Raw genomic sequence first — 23,371 nt, forward strand, 5'->3', positions numbered from 1 at the left:
ATGCCAGGGTTGAGAAAGAGACAGACAGACAGACAGACAGACAGACAGACAGACAGACAGACAGACAGACAGACAGACAGACAGACAGACAGACAGACAGACACAGACACAGACACAGAGAGGGGGGGGGGGGGCAGAGGACACACACAGCCAGAGAGAGAAAAGGACAGAGACAGAGAGACTGAGGGAGGGACCATGACAGGGCTGGTGACATGGGGACAGAAAAACAATGGCGAGATGGACAAATGCATATCGTCGCTGCAGATCAGAAATCTTTTATCTCCATATTTGATCTTTTAATGTTTTTTTTTCATTAATGAATGCCCTATGTCATACATCATATGGCAGTGTTGTGCAACGTAGCTAAAATAGCCTATATACAAGCTCACAATGCATCGCATTACTATTTGTGAGCATTTCTGAAAATCGAAATAAAGATAGCCTAGAAAACATGCCCAAAATAGGGATGCCAGAACCATGGAGAGTGGTTAAGTTTGTCTGTGGGTTTTATGAATATTTAACCAAGGAAAAGTATTAATAAGAGCTTGTGGTTAAATCATATCTACACTGGATCCATTGGAATACAGGTTATTTTTTCCTTTTCCTTAAAGTAGTGGTTTTGGACAAATGTACAGCGACGATATAGTACAGTACAGAAAGAGAGAGAAGAGAGATAGAGAACAGACAACGGGGAAAAAAGAGAAAAGGAAGTAAGACCCAGAGAGAGAGAGAGAGAGAAAGAGAGAGAGAGAGAGAGAAAGAGAGAGAGACTCGTGGGTACAGGTGGCTGTCCGATCCCTCTGCGGCTTCTGCTGACAATCCCTCAGTTTTACATACGATAATCTGAGCAACCACAAATAAGCCACCGCAGCAGCGCGTATGAAACACGCCTAATCTCACACTGCACCACAACCGACAGGAGCGCTGATTCGTTACCGGGGGAGGTTTGACGCACAGACCGCCACCCCCCCCCCCCCCCCCCCCCCCCACATCCGAACGTCATCACTGGTGATTCTGTGACTGAATCATCACCACGTTTACGAGTGCTGCATATATTCAGGACCGAACGACTGACGTCCTTAATCAAGTGATGGTCACTAGTGTTGATGCGCACTGCACAAGAATTTCTGACACACAGACTTTGTGTGACATTTTGCAATCAACATCACAGCTCACGTGATCCATCCCTGGTAAACAGAATGATCCTTACGAATCCAAAACAGGAATCCCATGCATCACCACAGACTCTAGTGCCAGCTGTTTCCAAGGCTGCGATACTTACTGCTCTTGTTCTGTGTGTTCTTCATCATGGCTGGATTTTCTGTCAGAGACAAAGAGAAAAGAGAAACCGTCAGATGGCATTACCAAATTGACAAAAATATAAGTTAAAACCATAACAAAGCAGCTGAATTTGAAACGAGTGTAAGTAGTTACTGGATCAAGAAAAGGATGCATTATTGTCTGTCTGTCTGTCTGTCTGTTTTCACCCATTCCAGTTGTCTATTTGTTTGTTTGTCCATTTGCCTGTTAGTTAAATAACTTGACATTGGGTCAAAAAGGTCAAAGGTCAAGGTCACAATCAGGGCCAAGTTCTGTCTTCTGTAATAATACAATAATTTGGATTTTAATGAATCTAAGTGTGAATGAGTAGGCATGCCACAAATAGATGCCATACTTTTGGGCTGCAAAAAGGTAAAGATCAAGGTCACAATCAAGGTCATGGTCAAAATTGAGATAATATGGGCAGATTTTCATGAAACCTGGTGGGAATGATCAGCGGACTGCCACAAAAAGACGATTATGTTTTAGTTAAAAGGTCAAAGGACAAGGTCACAGTAAATAGTCATATCTCAGGTGGAGATGGAATATTTTTTCAAGATGGGCAACAACAAAAATAACAACCACCAAAAACTTTAGTGAGTGAGTGAATAACTGAGCCTGCGAGTGAATGAATGAAAAAGCTAATGGGTGAGAGTAGAGGAGGAACAAAGTAGACGATGAAAGACGAAGCGAGACAGACAGACAGACAGACAATGAAAGCCAGTGAGAGAGGGACAGATGGAAAAGGGAGAAAATGAGAAAATAGTGATGTCTGACATAGGTCGTGGCGTTCTAATGAAGCTGAACTCCTAAGTCTCTAAAGCTGGTGCTAAATGACATGTCCCCGCAGAGCAGGGCTGCTACTATTAATGGAACAGGGACCACGGTGCTCTCTGCCAGAGCTGCCAGAACACTTTTTCAACAGCAGTGGAGGGACCTGGCAACAACTATAGTGAGAGGGAGGCGGTGTGGGGAGCTTTGAGGAAAGAACTACCTTCTCTAATAAGTAGTGCCGACGTCTACCCTGCACTGTGGGTTCTGGCAATTTGTTTTTTAGCTCTTGGTGGTGGAGAGCATGAGGTCTTGCAGGGTATTAGCACCCCACTCGGCTTATATTTGGTCTGACTACTATTGGGGACTCCAGCCTCTTTACAGTAAGATGTGAGCAGGTGGGTGCCACTGTGTAGCACACAGGAAAATCATCCATTTATACATTCTCAGTGTTACAAATGAATGAATGTATGAAGCCTTTGTTAGTCTAACTCTGCTCTGATTGAGCAGAATACCCGTGTGAGTGTGTGTGTGTGTGTGTGTGTGTGTGTGTGTGTGTGTGTGTGTGTGTGTGTGTGTGTGTGTGTGTGTGTGTGTGTGGGTGTACAGCGTATACCGTACATGTTCACGGCTGTGTGAATTATCCATATTTAGGCGCATGCACATTTGTCTCAATCAGACACACAGATTTGCATGCGTCCGCACACAGGTTCATGCGTGTATGCATGTGCGAAACGTGCATAGGTGAGTGAGTGTGTGTCACTGCCTGCCTCCCTACAACCGTCTCGCTGCACGGTAATCAAGAGGGTATTATCACTGAAGGTGAAGGTGGCTAAAGAGGAACATCATCAAGACACGAACACTATTTTCCGAGCTTCTAGATAGCAAGCCGTCATTATACTCTATTATTTCTGATGATGTATGAAGTATACCAAACAATCTGTCAAGTGAGCCCCCCCCCTCAACCCCCCCCCCCCCTCCCTGCACTCTGTCTCTCACTCTCTCCATCTTCCTCTTCTCCTCCCTGGGAGAGATAGAGGTGTCTCATCTCAAGGCTGCTGGGGGGGTGGGGTGGCGGTCAATGTAATCACCATTCACTTCCCTTAAGCGTGAACGTGGAAAAGCGGCGGAGAAGGACAGACAGATGGGCCATGCTAGGCACACAGCCTATGACACCTGAGGGTGCACTGGGAGTGTTAAACAGAACATTAGCGCTCCTCCTAGCAAAATGCCTCACAGGGTAACACCCTATAGTGTCGTGGCAGTTTTCCCGACCTGAAAGTGCGCTCATTTATGCCCCGCCCATCAATTTGTACATTTTTGATATAGTGTATAATTGCCTCACTCATGAGAAGGTGTCAGGTAATTATTTTGTCTTTTTAATGATTATTCCTTTTTTGTACATTAAATGATGGACATAAAATTGCTCTCAAACATGGCATTGAGGGTTGATGGTCTTCCAAGGCTACACGCGTGTGTGTGTGTGTGTGTGTGTTTCAATACCATTTATCCTGTTGTTAGTTTGGTTCATGCCATTTACTCTGATCTCGAACTTGTACAGTAAGTCACTCTAAGGACTGCTACAGTAACGTTCATAAACTGATATTGTTGTCTGTGTTATTCTGCATAATAATAATGAAAACATCCATTAAAGGGGGATGAAACCCTATGCTGATTTTTTGGGTTTTCTGCGTCTGGCTTAAAACGACAGCAGTTTAAAAACTTGGCAGGCTGAATATTGCTAACCTTGAACACAGCTGCAGCTAATAAGAAAATAACGGGTGAGTTAGATTTAGGTTTGTGGACGTGCAAGCATTGACCAGTGGCACACCCATGGCTTTGGACACCCTCAGATATCGAGAGAGAGAGAGAGAGAGAGAGAGAGAGAGAGAGAGAGAGAGAGAGAGAGAGAGAGAGAGGGCACACTCCCATAGACTAACAGTGTTTACTAGCCTGCAATGTTTTTACCCTTCTGTATTATTTAACCTGAACTTTTTAACAACTAAATCAGGGTTTCATTCCCCTTCAAGGGAACGTCCTTTCAGCCAAAAAAGTGTTTTTTGATTAAATTGGTGTGCACGCGATTGACAGATATAGCTCTGATCGGCTCCAAAGAGGCCAGGTGTTCTCATGGCTGCCAGAGTAAACACATGCAGTGCAGCAGGGCGCACAGATGTAATAGTCACTCAGCAATCAAACTCCCACATCAACAAAAGCAAACTAATGACTTTGCAGGTTCAGATAAATACCACATCCATGGCAAAATAAGCTTTATTTATACTATGACAGTGACACGTGCCAAAAATTGCTGATCTACAAGCTCGCAATGCGTCACATCACTTGTAGATTGGCTGTAGATAAATTGTAAGCGTGTCGTGAGCCTTATAGATCGTCTATTTTCGGCACAAGATACTGTCGTATGACAAATTATAAATTAGGCTTAACACTGTTAACACAAGAGATTATTTCATTCTGTCACGTGTCTTTGATGTGACAATTAGAACAGCACAATAACATGACAATGGGATAGCTGGTGAATCCCTCACCACGAAACACAGTCATTATTCACTCATACTAGAGCCTCAAAAGAAGTGAATTGTTGTGCCAATTAGTAATTCAATTTCTTATTAATCACGCTTAGCTGAATTAATCATTTATATCCCAACGTGGCCAGTTGAATTTCTTGAGTATTTTTTAATTATGCCTATGTCTATAATTTCATGTCATTTCCAAAGATATTTTAGATTCAGAAATGGACACTGTATTCGTTTTCTGTGTATTTGGCAAGGCAAGTGTGGCAAGGTAAAAAAAAAGAAGGAAAAAAAGGCAGTCTTGCCCAAATATGGAGGGACGGCGGGACGGTGGATGTAATGTTATGGTTTCAGAAAATGTGAACAATTATTCACTAAATCAATCAATCAATCAATCAATCAATCAATCAATCAATAAGTGTGAGTCTGTGATTTAATTATTTGGCCTACTGGCACAATGCACAAAAAAACAACTGGTGTTGATTGGTCCAGTGATTTGCAAGATTTGCTGTGGCCAGCCAGCCAGCCAGACTGGCAGACACACAGACATACTTCTGTGGTAAAAGAAGTGGTTCTCAAAGTGGAGTCCGGGGACCCCCAGGGGTCCTTGAGGGGTTCCAGGGAGTCCCCAGCAGAACTAGTTAATATAGCATGAAAATCAACCACTTTAAACCTATAAACATTGGCTATTTGAAAATAGCCAATGTTCTACAAGCTCAGCTTGCAGATCTGCTATTCTCAAAAAATCTTGAAAAGAATTTGGACAATTTAGATTTTCTTTTTTTTAACACAAATCTTGCATGGGGGTCCCTGGCACAAAACATTTTCTGATGGGGGTCCATGACCAAATATATATTTATTTGGGGGTCCTTGACATGAAAACGTTTGAGAACCAGTGCTGTAAAGAAACAAAAACAAAGAACAAGCTCATGACGTACCAAAGACTATGAGGCGAGTGTGCGTGTCCGTGGAGCCCAGAGGATTCTGCGCTGTGCAGCGATACATGGAGCCGTTGAGCTCCGCCGGCACTCTCTCCAGAATGAGCTCCTTCCCCTCTTTCTCGTTGCTCCCATCCAGCAGACGGCCCCCAACCCGCGTCCAGGTGAACAGCGGCTCTGGGAACACCTCATTCTATCAACGCCCGATGCACAGGTGGGACGAATACCAAGAGGAACATAAGGAGAGAGAGAGAGAGAGAGAGAGAGAGAGAGAGAGAGAGAGAGAGAGAGAGAGAGAGAGAGAGAGAGAGAGAGAGAGAGAGAGAGAGAGAGAGGGGAGGGATGGTGGGGGTGAGAGGGCAGCAGTGGCAGAGAAAAGTCTTGTCGCCGCCAAGAGATTAAGAGAAAAAGAAACATGAATAATACAAGCTCCGATTCTTCTCTCCCCAGTGCAACGGCGAGTTAACAGCATGCATTAATAATCAGCTTTTCGTTTTCTTTTTTGTTCCGTTTTGTTTTGTTCAGCACATTCTCGAGCCCTCCAGAGAGTCCCCCCTATTGACGTACATTTCAAAAATATACCCAACTTCTTGAAGAAGTATTCCATTTATATCGGTGAGTAGACATATCCATTCCATAGATAAGATAACTTAATAAAAGGCTGAATGTTATCTAAGGAATGAGGATCGCCCTCACACTGTACTGTACACGTGCCACATGCCGCACAGATGCACACCACTGGATTCTACTCTGAGAAAAAAATACAGCTGGAATATGTGTTATTGAAGATATCTTTTAGTGTAAAAAGAGAGAATGAGAGAAGGTTATGACACCGACGTCTATTCAAAGAGAACATACTTGGGAGAACTTGACACATTGAATTGAAAACAACAGGCCGTGGTGGGTAACTGTAAAAGGACATTTACTTCAGTATCTGTACTTGAGTATATTGAGTATATGTGAGCATCTGCATGTACTTTGCTTTTCTTGGTGTATTTGTATTTTTGGATATTTATGACTTTCACTACACAACTACTCCATTTCAAAGACAAATATTGTAGCGTACTTTGGCCTAGACTACGTGTCTAGGAAGGGTAAAAGTATATTATGAATTAACCACTTAAGCCCTATTTGAAATATCCTATATTATCCTAAATTGGCTTAAGGGAGGACGGGCCGGCAGGTGGACCTCTGACGCTCATGTCACCATGACTCAGCCATAACCATATTAGGAGTTAATGCAATATGGAGTGTGTTGCCTAACCTCAATGTGTTGTCATGGCATCAGGCGTAAACAAATCAGTCAGCTCCATATATGTGCACCAAAGGGGGGGCAAAAACTGATGACATCAGCGATCTGGCAAGCGAGTGGCAAGGACTCGAGGGAGTGCGGTGCCCGCCGTCGAGGAGTTTGGATATGCAGTTGACCAGAACCATCGATCCATCCAAAATGCCCATATATGGACATTCCGATATATATGGGCATATACTGATGACATCAGGGATCTCCATATATGGGCATAAGAGGGACACAGACAGACAGGTACTAACGGGTACTCTGACAAAGCCCCTGACACTATGACTCAGACATATTGGTCGGATCTGCGGTGCGACGTAGGTGTGAGGGCCGAACTCTAGATGTGAGTAGGTATAGGTAACAGGAAGGGTGGGCACCAAAACATTCTGGGAACTAGGCAAAACTGGGCACCAAGAGGGCACTAGGGAAATCTGGGCACCAAAACAGAGTGGGCACCAGGTATCTGAAGAGTGGGCACTAGTGAATCGTCGTGGGCACCAAAACGGGCATACTTTGAAGTCTGGCATGCATATTACTGGAATGCAACTACATTCAGATGATTTCTCTGAGGTTAAGGTTAGGTTTAGGCATAGTTTTACTGGGGATAGGTTTAGGGTTAAGGTCAGGTTTAGGCATAGTTTTACTGAGGTTAGGGTTAGGATTAAGGTTAGGCATATTTTACTATTTTTCCCACTCTTCCTCGTGCCCACTCTTCTCTTGTGCCCATTCTTCCAAAAAATGGTGCCCAGATTCCCCTAGTGCCCACCCTTCCTGTATTCCTCAAGTACAGGTTGAGTACTTTGTCCCCCACTGATAACAGAAAGGCCAAACTAGAAAGGGGTGCTCCGCTGAGCACCCATCTCCACCACGCCATATGTGTTTTGGATTTTTTTCTTCCAATTATAGTCCCATAACAAAATGTGTTGCCAATTAAAGCCAAGCAGTATGGAATATAAAAGATAATGATACATTATCATCACATGACTCCCGGGATAATGTATAGTGACGCGAGTTGGAGTAATAAAGGCCCTTACACACCAGGGGCGATTTTTTCATGCGAATAATACTTTAAAAAAAAAAAACGTATAAAGTCAATGCAAGCTTCCACGGAGCGAAAAAGCGTCTTTTATTTATTTGGAACGAGTCGGAATTTTGCGTATATTCGCATAATCGCCGGTGTGTAATGACCTTAAGTAGTGTTGGAGTAGTAGCAAAAAGTGTATTAAAGAGAATGCAAAATTGTGGAAAATCAATTTAGGCAAAAATAAAACAGGGGGAGGGGGGGGGGGGGGGCGATGCAATAAAAAAAACACAAATATGCTATAGGCCTAATTGACTAAGTTTTGTTGAAAAAGATCACAGACATCACTTCCCATCCCTTTGAAGAAAATGGAAAAAGGGTTTAATGGAGTGGGAACCTCCCTCAATGTGCCCGGGTGTCATTCTTGTGACTACGCTGCAGTGGATTGTGTAACCTTTTTGAAATTAGTATGTTGATGGGAGTTCTCCAAGCTCAGAGTTAACATGAGGACAGTAGTGAAATTAGCAGGGTGTTCTGGGGTAGTTTGATATCAATAGGTCACGTTAGGGTAAATACATCGAGTACACACAAACACATGCACAACAATAATGAAGGGTCCAACTTAGACCTTCCTGTCACATATCCCCAATGGCCTAACCAGAGCCTAATTTAAAGCTCTATATCAATGTGCCATTGACTTTATTTACTTTTAGTGCGTGCGTGCGTGCGTGCGTGCGTGCGTGCAAACCACAAACCAAAACCCACACTGCAGGATGCTCATGCATAATGCATTATTTAGCATTTAACTTTATAATGTCCCAATTCCAGTGCATACAACTGTTTACTAACCAACTGGAAAGTGTTATAATACTGCATATTAATGTAAAATAATACTTAATGAAAATATCTCTTACATATGACACACTCTCAGGGGTATAACCGCATAGTGTAATCAGAGTTTTCATTATGTACTAGCATGTTCCCCCAAGGTTAACATGCGGCTTAATACATTGGAATCAAGTTCAACATAAACAGTACTACCATTTCTGAAAGAAAACACCAGAGGGGATATGGAATCAAAGTAAAAAAATAAATAAAAAAAAAGTCACACTATGAGTAAGGCAGGAGAGGTAAAATAATGCACATTAACACATGTATAATCTTATCTACTTATGAAAACCCAGAGCCTCAGTCCAGTGAAGGATAAGAGAGATTTTGTTTAGGATCAATCTGTGGACTGACACAGATTCTGTGGGGGGATCCAATTAGCTGTATGACACAATCAAGCCTGTTTATAGTAACCATTCTTAACACTATTCAAAGAATAAGAAAGACTTCAAATAGTCCTAAAGTCAGTGGGCGTAACTAAAGATACTGTCTGTCCAGTCTGTCCAGCCTGCTGCACCACGCTGGGTACATTGGATTGTTTTGGTTGGAAATAAAACTGAAGCAACTCCCCGTCATACCATATCACTGCTATAGATTACTGAAGCAGTGTCTGAAAACTAACAAAGATGATCTGTGCCGTGGACCATTAAGAATGTTCTATCAGGATTAGCATCTCCAATAATAAACAATGTCAGTGCGTCAACTCTGCCACAGAGATCAATATCATCTAGGATGATAGTATCAACACACTATAGGGACACAGTATTTTTTTTATTTTGATGATAGTAACCAAGGCAGACCAAGGCAATTTCAGGGCATTCACACTAGCTAGCATAGACTGGATGCCTGTCGGCTTAGCGTAGTGACAGACATAGAAATAATATTATGAAGAAACACCAGAGAATTCAGTTATTCATAAAGGAATGGATTTGCTTGAACATTTTGTTTTAAGCCCTGAGGCTATGTAGAGTACAAACCAGGAACACAACCTAATATTTTTTTGTTTTTGTTCTGTATTTTACAACCTGCACTGCATGGTTATTATATTCAAGCTTTTTCAAAGTTCCTATTTTGAAAGGTAAAACACACTTAATTTTCAATTTAATGAAATACCCAATGGCATGAATGCATATGTATGCTCATACCAACAGATTGAGCAGAAGATGCCGATTGTATATTCTGTAAGAATGGTCAGTATAAAAAAGAACTCCACAGGCTTAACTGGACACGTGTCTCCTCTTATCCGAGACTGAACTTGGCTGTTCGGTTTTGCACGACCCCATGCACTTACCCCAGGCGATCCTACCTGGAATCCTAGCACAGTGATGCGCACCGTGTCCCCTACCTTCGCCCTCGAGGGGGACATCAAGAGTTTAGGGCCCTTAGGAGCGGCTGAAAAAGGGAAGAAAGGGGGGGACAGGGGACAAACCAAAGGCGTCAGACTGAGCAAACCCTTACTGGACACCTGTGTTACTAGAGGAGGGAGAGAGACAAATACAATTTCCTGTCAATTAAGGTTATGGGGCGAGGGGCGAGGGATTCGTGCAGGTTCTTTCATCTAAAGGGCTGTGGTGGATTTATTCCCCCTTGGAGAGAAAGGAGACTAAATTGGGTAGATACTCATTACTGGAGGAGAATGGGAGCACACCGGGTGGAGTGTGGAAGCAATGAGATAAGGAACACTCGGGGAGCTAATTCCCTTGTCTTGGAGCAGACAGCAGCCCCCAGATAGCTTCTGTGTGGACCCTCTGAAACAATGGAAGGTTGAAGCGATATGGGGCTGGGGGGGGGGTGGCTCCTGCTGTTCTCCCATTCCATGGAGCTGCTGACAGTTCTTATACTGTGCAAAGATACATCTGATCTAAATTTGTATAATATTATAAAATGGTACAGTAAGTCATCTTTTACTGGTAAACCTCAAAATATATATTGCACAAGAGATTATATTGAAGAGTTATACCAAGAAAAGTACAATGAATTCCTGGGAGAGCCGGGGGGTTAAATTGGGCCTACATAAACTCGTTCTGCATCGTTTGAGTTGATTAACAATTGCCCCCCAGATAACTGCATCACACATCGTGTGATTCCATATGTTAGACATTTGGCTAAAGCAGCACAAGCGGTGAGATATAAGCTAAAGGCAATCTTATCAATAACAGCTATAAATGCACAACCCATGAGTTCCCCAATTAATTCGGTTCAAACTCTTAATATAAATCATTGGGCTGCTTGTTTACATTGATGAGTTAAACTAAAAGGATAAATAAATAAACAGATAAATGACCTTCGTTTTTAGCCATTAATCAAGCTACAAACTGTCCTCTGTGGCTAATGAAGCATAGCCTTTTGTCTTAGCCAGCCACTGACTTCAGGCTTGCATCAGCCTAATGGATTAGGAGTTCTGTTATCACATTTGTAAAGGGGATTGAAAATGTGCCCAGCTCACATATATCAAGTCTATGGATCCTTTCAGAAAAAAAGAAAAAGAAAACAGGAAAACCTCCCATATTTTATTCCCAGGTCAGCAGCGGACCTGGATTGAGGTGGCCGTGTCTCACTACATGGTGTTGTTAGCGACAAGCACAACAAAAGCCATGGAGATATTGCATTTACCTTTTATATATTTCAGGCACTTAGCTGACACAGACTTACAAGATCGGTCGAATAAACTTCAAGTTTATTCGACAGCGACATTACAAGAGACCAGCAGTTAGGAGAACAAGGTCCTTGGCAGACAATCCAATACATCTGGTAAGAACCTTGCAATAGAGAAGTGTTAGGGAAATAAATGAGGGACTGGCTCTAAAACGAAGCATAGAGATACTTATTTTTGGAATCAGAGTGGAGTTCTAAGTGCTGGAGTTATTGCTACTGTAATTGCTAACACAAAAACTGTGACATATGAAAACTGACTTATTTACAGCAAAATCAATGCAAACTCTTACAATATAGGCCTAAGGAGAAAAGGATGAGCAGTTTATGACAGAGAAAATATTAGTATTTACATTTGGCAAAATCACCAAAGACAAAAAGTGAGCAGTTTGATATGGCTAAGTGCACCATGCTGGAGATGGACTACACGTCAGGGGCTAGTATTTTGGCCCCGATGATGCCAGGCGCCATCGTTTTCCACCACCTACACACAAACGGATGGTTATTTTTAAATATTTGTGTAACGGCGTCACATGGAACTTGTGAGGCATATGGCCGGGGAGGATGATGGCTGATTTCTGGGAAAGCCTCCAACAGCGACAGTTGGCGTTCCTACGTCACCACCTTTGATTAGGGACACCATGCAATGTGAGGGACCTTAACGCAGTGCTCGCTGTGGGTGAGGACCCTCGCCAGAAAAATGAGCCCACAGTCCACATGAGGCCCGTCGCCCCAGAGACTCACCCTCTTCCAATTTACAAGAAGGAACAGTTATCACTTCAGGAAAGGGTCACCGCACAGACGTGCCCTCTGCAAAAGCGACTTACGTCCCCAGGTAGCATTGGGTGTGCTTTAATGCTGAGCCAAAACCACCAGCAGGTCTGCCCCGCAGCATGACAGACTTGTGTGGCTGGAGATAAATGTGAAGGTAGACAAAGGCAACCTGCTGTATTAACTGGTTGACTGATTTTGCAGTGAGAGGAAAAACTGGGGAGGCGCCCAAAGCCAATGCTTGACTTAAACTCCATCGTACGATGGTGTCGTTTGCCAACAATAGCAAATCTACAAGCTCAACGCGTCGCGAGGCCACATGTTGCGAGCTTGTAGATCGGCGGTGATTGGAAGTGATAAAAAAAAGGCAAAACAGAAGAAAAAGACGAATAAAATAAAACAAACTTCTGTAAATAAACATGATTGTTTTGCTCACTGTTACTTGCACTAATGTACATAGTGTACTTGACGTAGATAGATAGATAGAATACTTTATTGGCAGTTTAGAAAAATTACAACAGCGTCATAATTTAGGAAAACGCTAACTTGGATTATACACAAAAAAGCCGAAGCCTGTTTCCAATGTGGTCCATTGTGTGTACAGATGTATACCTTCTATAAATCTGCATGTGTACTGTACTTCATATATACCTTCTATAAATTGGCATACTAAATTACCCCCCCACCCCTTTTTAGCACATCCCCCATTGCTGTAAAAGGTATTACTTATTTTTGCTTGTTCTTTCACTCATTACAAACCAGTATTATCTTGTGAATGTTGTATTTTTTTATTATTATTATTATTATTATTATTGCTGTTAGCACTGTCTTGCTTAATGTCACACTAACAGTTTGCTGCTTGTACCTACATTTACAATTTACCTGTATGAGTGAGTGACAAATACACCCTCTTGATTCTATTTTCAGCGAGTGAGACCGTCATGGCGTCATACGATGGAAGTATAAATCAGGTTTAGTGTGAAAGGCGTAACTGCTGAGCGAATTCTGTCATACAGCAAGCGTACGAGCTGGGCTTGGCTACTTAAAGCAGAGGATATAATGAGAATGGTATCTTATGAATATGGAAATGATCTACAGGTGAACACGGATACACTGAACAGAGAAGTGTTGCGCACGGCACACACATATGTACGTGTGCATGCAAATTATGCATAAACACAGGCATAATGCATCTGCTTACCCATATATACAATACCACTTGCATGCACAGTACACCAATTCAAAGATGAATTGTCACAAGCAAGCAGACAAAGACACTGACACATAACTATGCACATAACATACATCACATACAAATCTGGTGAGGAAGTGATATGAGTTGGATATGAGGCACCAGACCCTTTTCAAAGAATTCTACCTCTTTTTATTAGAAGCTGCCTGTCAAATAAAAATGAAAACAAATCCCACCTTAGCTCCATGTAAATGCAGAGGCAAAGAGTTGGTTTCAATTATTGAAATATATACTGCTCACAAATTCAAAACTGGGAAGACAGCGGAAAAACTCAGACTCTGAGCCTGGAGCTCTAGCCTGGCGTAGACAGACTATATCACTGCGTGGATATGAGTCTGGTGCTTCAATGAGGAAGTTTTTTTTCCAAGGGGGCGGGATCAAAACAATGACTCTCGACGCAATTGGTTAGACCTACAAACCAACTACCAATTACAGTCTCCCATATTCGAATACAGGGCCCTGATTGGTTACCCACGTCTTCTGGAGCAGGAAATGGATTCTCTATGGAGCGGTGCCAGACCCAAATCCCAGAGTGCAAATTTTTTTTGCACTCGCAGATTCGTCTGGTCCCAGGCTACTGGAGCTCAGGTGTACAGTAGCATAATCAGAGGTGGGTAGTTGAGTTACAGTACATTTATTCAGTTACTGTACATTTACTCAAGTAACATTTTGAATAATTTGTATTTGTAAGAGTTTTAAACATACTTTTCACTTTTACTCAAGTACTGTGCAGATAATATATATATAACTTTAATTTGACTACATTCCGCTTGTTACATACATTTTACCACACTATTATTTTATTCAAAGCACATTCTGTTGCATTCTCTCAGAAAGATACAGCCAAAGAGGCTGACTGGTATTTGCTTTGGCTGTGTTGCATGACTCTGTTTCACCAATACATTTATTTCTGTAGGAGCAGCGTTTTCAATTATTATTTCATCAAACAAACTAAATAATAACAAATGTCACAAATTCTAAGTAATCTCAGGAATGTTTTGACAGAGCGTGACGTGCTTCAGTGGTGACAGTGAATCACAGGATTTCCTACTGTAGTTTACAACGCTACCCCTGGGTAACACCGCAGAATTAATTACATTTCCAAACAAAGACTGTATAGAATATAACTAAATATCATACACGATCAGGGCAGGAATTTCAGGGAGGCCAGGAAGGCCATGGCCATCGTTGCCCCTCAGTTTGGCCTTGTGCCCCTCAAAAAAATGGCATGCCCTGAGGCCACAGTGGCCTTAATGCCCCAGATGACTGTACCACTTTCTCCTCTGTCTCTTTCTTTTCAATATGTAGACATATTTGTTTCTTTCCAGGGTCTTTTGTTGAGATTCTGAATTTTTTACTCCCCTGAATCCCCATCTTTAAACCAATCCAGTGACTTTGATTGGTGCAGGGCTGAGCATGGATCAGATTGTAAATACCATTATTTATTTACTTCACTGCAGATAGTTTTCAACATATTAAATTTAAAATCATCCTTAAAGGGATAGTTCACCCAAAAGATGACTTATTTTCTATCAATTACACACCCCATGAAGCCTTGAATTCATGGAGATTGTTTAGGTTTTGTCACATTGCTAAGCCAATAATTTGATGACCGGCGGAAAGATGCTAATGTCTCCGGTAGGAGACTCAAAGTTGACACTTTGTGTCTCCTACCGGAGCCGCAGCCGGTCATCAAATGATTGGCTTAGGAATGTGAATAAAAAAAGTAATATTGGGGTGAACTATCCCTTTAACCCTTAAATGCAATTTATTATTTCAATGGACTAAAATCTTGTTTTATTTGATGGCCGTCCTGCCCAGGCATTTGGGCACTTTGTGCCCTCAAAAAATGGACAACATCAAAGGCCAAGTGGCCTTGCCCCTAAAATGACGAAATTCCAGGCCTGTACACGATACAGAGCCACCTCCCTGACAGAATCGCCAGACTCATTTAAAATATATGATTACAAAAAATCAAAGTCGTCATGACCCTGGGGTCGTGGGTTTGACATCAGAACTTCAGTACTCTATATCTCTGCATCGGCAGGTGACACAAACACACAGAAATTTGATGCAACTAGAGGTGGGTAGAGTATTCGAAAACTGTACTCTATTAAATGTATTGTTACTTTAAAATAATAATGACTCAAGTAGAAAAGCAGAAAAAGTAGTTATCCAAATTGATCTGATTTATTGTTTAAATAATCAGAGCACAGTAATCATTATCAAAATGTCCAAAATTATAACATTATAAATACTTTTATTTACTCAAATGGAACTAAACAAAACATAAAACAGCCATGTGCAAATTAAAACATGGCCCACCTAAACAACATCTATTGTTTAGACAGAGGCTACTTTTTTCTACCTAACCCACAAAAAGTGTCAGTCTATCAAGTACGTTATCTGAGGAAGGCCAAATTGTTTGGCCGAAAAGTTGTACTTGATGTAGCCTACAGACACTTTTTTTTGCTTAGTAAATGTTTGTCGGAGGCGGAGCAAAGCTGTGCAGACTTTTTAATTTAAAAACTCTGCCCACCTCTGCCATAATGCCATATAGCAGGGGTTCTCAAACTTTTTTATACCACGACCCCATATTATGAGGGATTTGTTTTTGGGCGACCCCATCTCCACCGGAGTTTCTTGATCCAGCTCTCTATCTTATCTTTGGCCGACCGCGGAAGATATTGGTAATTGGTCTGGTTGTCTGTCTGTGAGAATGATCTCCGGATTGCGATGTAACATTGCCGACGGTAATGTTCTGTTACATCACGATCCGTAATAGAACTCCGCGAGGGTACAGCTGGAACCAAATGGACCCGTGGCCCAATGGCCCATGTATTTGTACCCTCTTGCTCTCGGAGTAACAAAAAAGAGCGCTCTATGATCTCGCAGCTGCAGCCCATCAAGCCTAATTTAGGCTCCGTCCCGCGAAGAGAACTGCCGGAGAATAGCAGACCTCCAAGCTTACAGCGGTCACATCCGTGACGCCGTGTGAGCTTGTATGTCAGCTGTTCTCGGCGTGCAATACCGTTGCGGGGTGAAGTATAATGTCTCGCTAGGAGCGCCTCACCAGCCAACACACAAGAGGAGGCTGAATGAACTGAGAACAACGCTCCCCAAAACAACAGGTTTGGGGATCTGTTGGAGATTGATTACATGAAACAGACATTCTCAATGTTTGTAAACAAATAATTGGTCTAGTGCCCGTCCTCTTCACGTTGGTTGCGACGACCCCCTTTCCCCCCCTTTTTTTGGTTGCCAATGCTTGACCCCAACGGCACCTTCCCGCGGCCCCACTTTGGGTCGCGACCCATAGTTTGAGAACCGCTGCATATGCTATGGCATTTTGTAGCACAATATGGAGAGGGGACTTCTAAGGCCCAGTGCTGGCCCACATCCATTTGTATGTCAAGCACAGAGCTGCTCGTGAATATTCATAAACTGTAATACAACACTGGTCGGTTGTCAGACTGTCGCTCCCTCTCAGGTGGCAATATTAAATGTCTGAAATATGTATTACTTATGGGCACTGTAAAGACATCCTTTTCACTTCCTGAACAAACACACCTGAGAGAAATAGGACACACTGTGTGTGTGTGTGTGTGTGTGTGTGTGTGTGTGTGTGTGTGTGTGTGTGTGTGTGTGTGTGTGTGTGTGTGTGTGTGTGTGTGCTTGTGTACATAGCAAGACAGAAACTAAGTGCAATTAGCTCATACAGCAGCACAATCAAAAAGGTGGGATGTTTAATTTAATCAAAGGTAGGACTTTCTCTGTGCTGCATCTAAGTACTCGCTTGTATCAGAACACAAGAAGTACATTTCTCTTAGACATTTCAAGATGGCTCTAGCCCCAAGCAGCTTTGAGAATGCTTTGAATTTCAAGTGAGCTCCAATTAGAATCAACAAATGCACATCTTCTGTTCTCTATTCTCAGGGTGGTAGAAGAAAAGAGAATGTCTAGAGATGCTCTTTCCATCTATTTAAAGAACAAAGCCAGTGATAAATTAATGACTTCAAACGGCACAGAAGAAGCCTTGTCACAATTTTAAAGCCATTGACATTTAGCAAGAGTCTCACGCTCTCCTCAGGGTGTGTCACCCATTTTATCTTCAACATGTGTAAAACACAGAGCTGTTCTATTGTCACTGCAACATTGTCTTGGGAGGGCAGATCATACCTGTATATCATCTAATATGACTGTTTATATGATGTAATTCCATTCCACCTACATGTGGGACATCATATTTATTACACAATGACAGCTTGAAATGTTTTGTCTGAAGATGTACATCGTTTGAAAGAAGTGACACCCACTTGTAGAAAGTGTTTTATAGGATATCATTAAATCATATGAAGGATTTCTTTTCAAAAAGAGGGAAAGTGACTCAATCAGTGATACACAGGGTTTGATTTGTAAAAAAAAAAAAACTAAAGAAAAAGAGGGGGTTGATTTCTTAAGCCCTATACACTTTATACACCACAATAGGCAATGTACAAGCTGCCGCTTAACATGTCGCGTTATAGGTAGGGTAAGTGATATTTCTTGTGTAAAACAAAGTTTTGTCTTCAAAGGTTAAAGCACTATTTTCTGATAGTATTTCTGATTGCTATGGAGTGTTTGTTCAGTGACAGGGGTCACCCTGTCTCTCCAGCTCTTCAATAAACAGAAAAAACATTTTCAGGTGGGAACATTTTCAGCCAATCAGGAGAGAGTACCCATTTATCAGCTTAATTTTTATAGTGTTCCAGTTCCAATTTTGTCTGCTCATTTGTCATCACGTCCAATTTCACTTGTTTAATCTGTATCCTGTCCGAGTTATCTTGGGTACAAAAATTGGTATCCCAACCTGACAATGTATTTTCTGTTTATTAAAGAGCTGGAGAGACATGGAGATCCCTATTACTGAACAAACACTCTATAGCAGTGAGTACTATCAGAATATAGAGCGATCTAACACTTATTGTAACCACAGATATAACTTACCCTACCTTTAAATAAAAAAGAAAAACATTTGACAAATGACTTTTGTTTGCCCAAAATAGGGGTGCAAGGGTCAATGTGTGTTAACATATATTCTTTTAATTTAATTGTTAAAGTGTGATATTATCACACATACTGTAAATATCAAAACACTACTTTCAAACACTACTTTCATCTTTAATTCGTTCACACACCTGTGCGGGTGCACACACACACACACACACACACACACACACACACACACACACACACACACACACACACACACACACACACACACACACACACACACACACGGTCACACGCACAAACATTTTGCACAATCAGATAAGCACAGTATATCATAGATTGAGCACACAGCCCTCTCTGCCATGTTATAGATAATAACATAATAACCCCCCCCACCCCAGCCGAGTGGCCAACACATGCACGCACGCACGCACGCACGCACGCACGCACGCACGCACGCACGCACCTTGGAGCAAAGACAATTGTGACATTATGGTGTCTTTACAATATAATTGAGATCTCAATAATATAATTGAGAATGTCAGTTCAAAATTACAATAGTTAAAATATTTAAAACCTTTATCTTTCTGAGGGAAATGTGATTTACACTTCACTTTTTTAAACATAAGGTATCGGTGTTTTTTCGGTTCTTGGAAACCATTGGTCCGATCAAATTGCCACTCGGTACTGCACACCCCCAGGTCATAAGGGACACACATGCCAAGTTTGAGGTCGATTGATCGGACAGTGCCCCGAACAGTAACAGTCAGTGATATACTGTAGATACAGTAGGTAGATAGATATACAGCATGTCCTGAGTCAATGCCACCAATGTTACCACATTGTAAACAGATTACAAATTAACCTGGTCACAGCATTATGAATGGCTTTCCACACAGCAGTGTTAATTCATACATATGTGACTCTTGAGTATTTCACTTCCATCAGCCCCCTCTGCCTGTCCACCCACTCCCACACGCACTGTAAAAGAGAAAGGATCTCTTTTCAAATGTGCACGAATGATATAAATGTGGGAGAGAATAGTGACAGTAAAAATGAACATCGGCCATGGTTTCACTCTACGCTCCCATCCCCCCTCCTACGCTTCCTGCTACTCTTGCTAGCATCATTGCACAGAGGGTAATGTCTCTGCTTATCACATCGGTGTGGCGTGGCTCATCCACGCCACGATCATGCCAGCATACTGCCTTTGAAGTGATAATGAGATCCGCTAGAAGCCATCTTTGCTGTACACTGACACAAAAAAAGAGAGATTGTCTCTCTTTCTTTCACTTGGATCATTCACCATGAAAGCTTAATGTTTGACTTTTTCTGAAAGTCGAGTACTTAATTTAGCATTCGACATCTGTGCCACATTCTTCTCCAGCTTTGATACTTTGCTGGTCTGCAAACAAATACCCCCGCAGCCACATTGTCTGTCTGTCTTTGTCTGAGAGATGTGTGATGTAGACTGTATGAAAAGATAGAAGGCATACCTGGAGCCACACATTTGAATTAGATGAAGGAGTCCTCTGTGGGCCGCCCACTCACTGGCCAATATCACATTGGCCAGTGAGTCTGTTCTCATTTGACTTCTCTAATTCAGGTTGACTTTTTCAATAATGGCAGTGAGTTAACTCAATCTAGCGACAGACAGCCCGATGAATTGCCCTGTCAGTCACTTTGAGTTTTGCATTCGGCACTAAACTGCAATCTGCTCGGCTGTAACGCAATTAAGCAGCATCAAATGAAAATCAGTGTTGCTCTGAGTACAAGTATTTGCAAGGGAGACATAAGGCAGGGAGGGGAAGGAGGTGTGGTTGTGTGGCGGGGGGGGGTACCCAGTCGGTTGCCGAGCGAGACTTACAGGGGATCCGAGGGGACAGCAGGAGATTATAGGGAGGAGAAATGGCGAGAAAGAAGGTGTGTGTGTGTGTGTGTGTGTGTGAAAGGGAGAGAGAGAGAGAGAAAGGTAGAGAGAGAGAGAGAGAGAGAGAGAGAGAGAGAGAGAGAGAGAGAGAGAGAGAGAGAGAGAGAGAGAGAGAGAGAGAGAGAGAGAGAGAGAGAGAGAAACCAAAAAGGAACAACCAGGGAGTTCATCTGTGGCGTGTCCTATACTCACCCAGTGTGACCTCTGTCTGCATGGGCATTGAGAGGGCCGGGTGTTTGACCTCACAGCTGAACAAGGCGTCGTTGTCCAGCTGCGGGTTCAGGGTCCAGGTGAGGCGGGCCTGCACCAGCACGGAGCCGTCGCTCTGCGGGATGTGGGTGTGGCTGAAGTAGTAGAGCGGGTCGGTGCTCTGCACCCAGCGAGGGAACTCCCGGCTCACCACCGTCTCCGGGATGACCTCCGTGGCGGGGCTGGGCTCGTGCACCTGCGGCTGGCCCTGGGTGTGCACGCGTTGCGGGCTCTCCGTGTACAGGCGGGACAGCCGGCCCTCCGGGTCCAGCAGGGAGAGGGAGCGCTGCAGCTTGGTGTCGTCCATGTCCCTGTTGATGAGCGGCCGGGCGCCCCGCACCCCGGCCGAGCCGCCCCCCTCCTCCAGGGCAGAGGGGTGAATGTAGGATATCACCTCTATCAGCTCCCCATCACGCTTGAAGTACACCTGAGACACAACACAGGAGGATTGGAACGTAAGAGAAAGCGGTAGAATGGGGGGGAGTGGACAATACAGATGGGAATAAAAGATAGGGGCCAACAGATGGATAGCAACATATATATTTCCAAACTCATTCTTTACACTCCAGCACACCAGGAAACAATAAACAACCTGAAGAAGTGATTCTAGATAGAATTGAGTTGCCGCTCATGTGAAGTGTCGGTTCTGTATTGTGAGCTGCCGCTACATAGCAGGCAGTCCTTCCATATTATTGGAGTTTCCTCAGCATTTCATGAGTCTATTAAACATCCCTGGCTCCTTAATCCCCCCGACAGGGGATTCAAGCACCCATTTTCGATACATAACCCCCAGATATTAGCATTGAAATAAGGTTGTGTAGTCAGCGGCGGCGGCGTTGCAATTTCAGAAACGGATTTACTTTATTTTCCTTTGTTGTTGAAGAAAATAAAATAATAATCTGCCTCTTTTGGAGACCTTTGGTCAATTGAATTCAATTTGTACAAGATCATAGAGAATGGTTTTGTAACATCATAATTAAATATTCTCTATATATGGCGTACCTGTGCATTGTTTGAAGGTTTTGTGGAGGGAAGTGTGAGGAATGTTGACATGATTTCATCTCAAGCACTGATGATTATGGTGGGAGAATATCACTTAAAGTGTGACGTAAGGCCATTCCACTGCCACGCCATAAAAGTGAATGGCCTCATACATGCACACCGAAAGAGACTGCACCTTCTGTACTGTATGAACACGACATTACTTTACAATGTCTACTTTTAGTCCATTTGATGGATTACTTTTAAAGTCAAAATGTCTTCTTTGTGTAGCGATACAAAGTTGCTCTGCAAGCATTGCGCTAGATCTCATTGCAACAAAACTCTGCAATGTCTATTTTAGAAAGACAGATACAAATTCAAGGACAGACAGACAGACAGACAGACAGACAGACAGACAGACAGACAGACAGACAGACAGACAGACAGGTAACTATAATGTTAGACAGTTTTCAATACCTGGCCTCGGACCAGGCCGGTACACATAAACATAGTGGTTCGTTGGCCTAGCTAAGACTAATCTTGGCAGCATTGTGCATAGCGCAATTTATTTTTTTTGTATTACTCCTACAGATTTTATCCAAACGTCATGCAAATCGGTACACAGTATCTCTATAGTCATGTGATCAATCTGTCCAATTTCCCTTATTCCATCCTCATTGGCTAAGGTTGGCTTCCAAAGTTTGCAGGATTGGTCCGTTTTGAACAAAATGCCTCAATTTTGTCTCGATTTCCGTGAAATTTCACACGCACATTCCCACTAGGCCGAGGAAGAAATGCCACCCTTTTCACATTGGCCTGTTATAGCGCCACCAGCAGGTCTAATTTAGCAAAACACATTTTTGGAACAAAATGCCTCAAATCATGAATGCTGTGCCCGATTGCTGTGAAAGGCCTGTGAAGAAATGGCACCCTTTTCACATTGGCCTATTATAGCGCCACCAGGAGGCCACAATAACGTACCTGACCTGGCGGAGACCTGTGCTCCGAGGAGCACTTTTTCGCGTTTTTCTTTCTTTCTTTGTTGCATAGATAGGACTGTTTGTGAAAATCTCAAGTCCCTTCAGCAACGTTTGTTGATAAAGGATGAGGCAGGCATTGCTCCTCATACAAATGCTCCCTCCTTCCCTCTTAATTCTTTCACATATTGCACATGAATGGTTAGAGGGGCCGCCTGGGAAACAGAAGGGCCCAGGTTCGGCAATGTGTTGAGGTGTCCCTGAGAAAGACACATAACCCCTAACTGCTCCTCCTCCCCTTCAATCAAGTCTATACTTAGGCAGCAATCAGCTGGGTGAATTTCCCCCGCAGGATCAAGTAGGTCTAATTATTATTTATTATGGAGGATAGGACATGTGCTTTTAAAAGTATGTCCTTCAATGACAATGGTGCATTGCAAACATAGGTAAAAACATCGTATCATATACTCTTTTGAAATTAGCTTTCCAAACAATCCAAATACAAATTTTCAAATGGAAAGGAGCTTTACAATTGACAGAAAATAGGGCAGGCTGTGTAAGGTATTGTGATTGACATAAATTATTTTGAAATCGGAAATGGTAGCGCAGCCAAACTAAGATATAGTCCTAAAGGTACATAATTTATTGGAACACAGTACTGTACCTGTGAACCTGCACAGTTTCAGTTTAGAACATAGGCCTCTAAATCCATGTAAAGCCTCATAGCTAGCACATTTGTCTCCGTTTTGCCATGCAGGAGCATTCAATAACAATTATTACAGCATCTGTGTTGATCTGTGA

General features: G+C 42.7%; 1 protein-coding gene across 1 annotated transcript in view; it reads right to left on the minus strand.

Moving 5' to 3' along the window:
- The window catches only part of igsf21a (immunoglobin superfamily, member 21a), a 281,998-nt gene that overhangs the window by 2,885 nt on the left and 255,742 nt on the right, over window positions 1–23,371 (minus strand). The window contains exons 6-9 of the mRNA XM_080424116.1: window positions 20,556–21,039; window positions 10,073–10,158; window positions 5,561–5,753; window positions 1,283–1,321 (exon numbers count right to left, since the gene is read on the minus strand). Of these exons, the coding sequence (XP_080280242.1) occupies window positions 1,283–1,321; window positions 5,561–5,753; window positions 10,073–10,158; window positions 20,556–21,039 (802 nt within the window). The remainder of the gene's footprint in view (window positions 1–1,282; window positions 1,322–5,560; window positions 5,754–10,072; window positions 10,159–20,555; window positions 21,040–23,371) is intronic.

The sequence above is a fragment of the Gymnoscopelus braueri genome (genome assembly GCF_963280865.1).
Source record: "Gymnoscopelus braueri genome assembly, chromosome: 3".
Classification (NCBI taxonomy): domain Eukaryota; kingdom Metazoa; phylum Chordata; class Actinopteri; order Myctophiformes; family Myctophidae; genus Gymnoscopelus; species Gymnoscopelus braueri.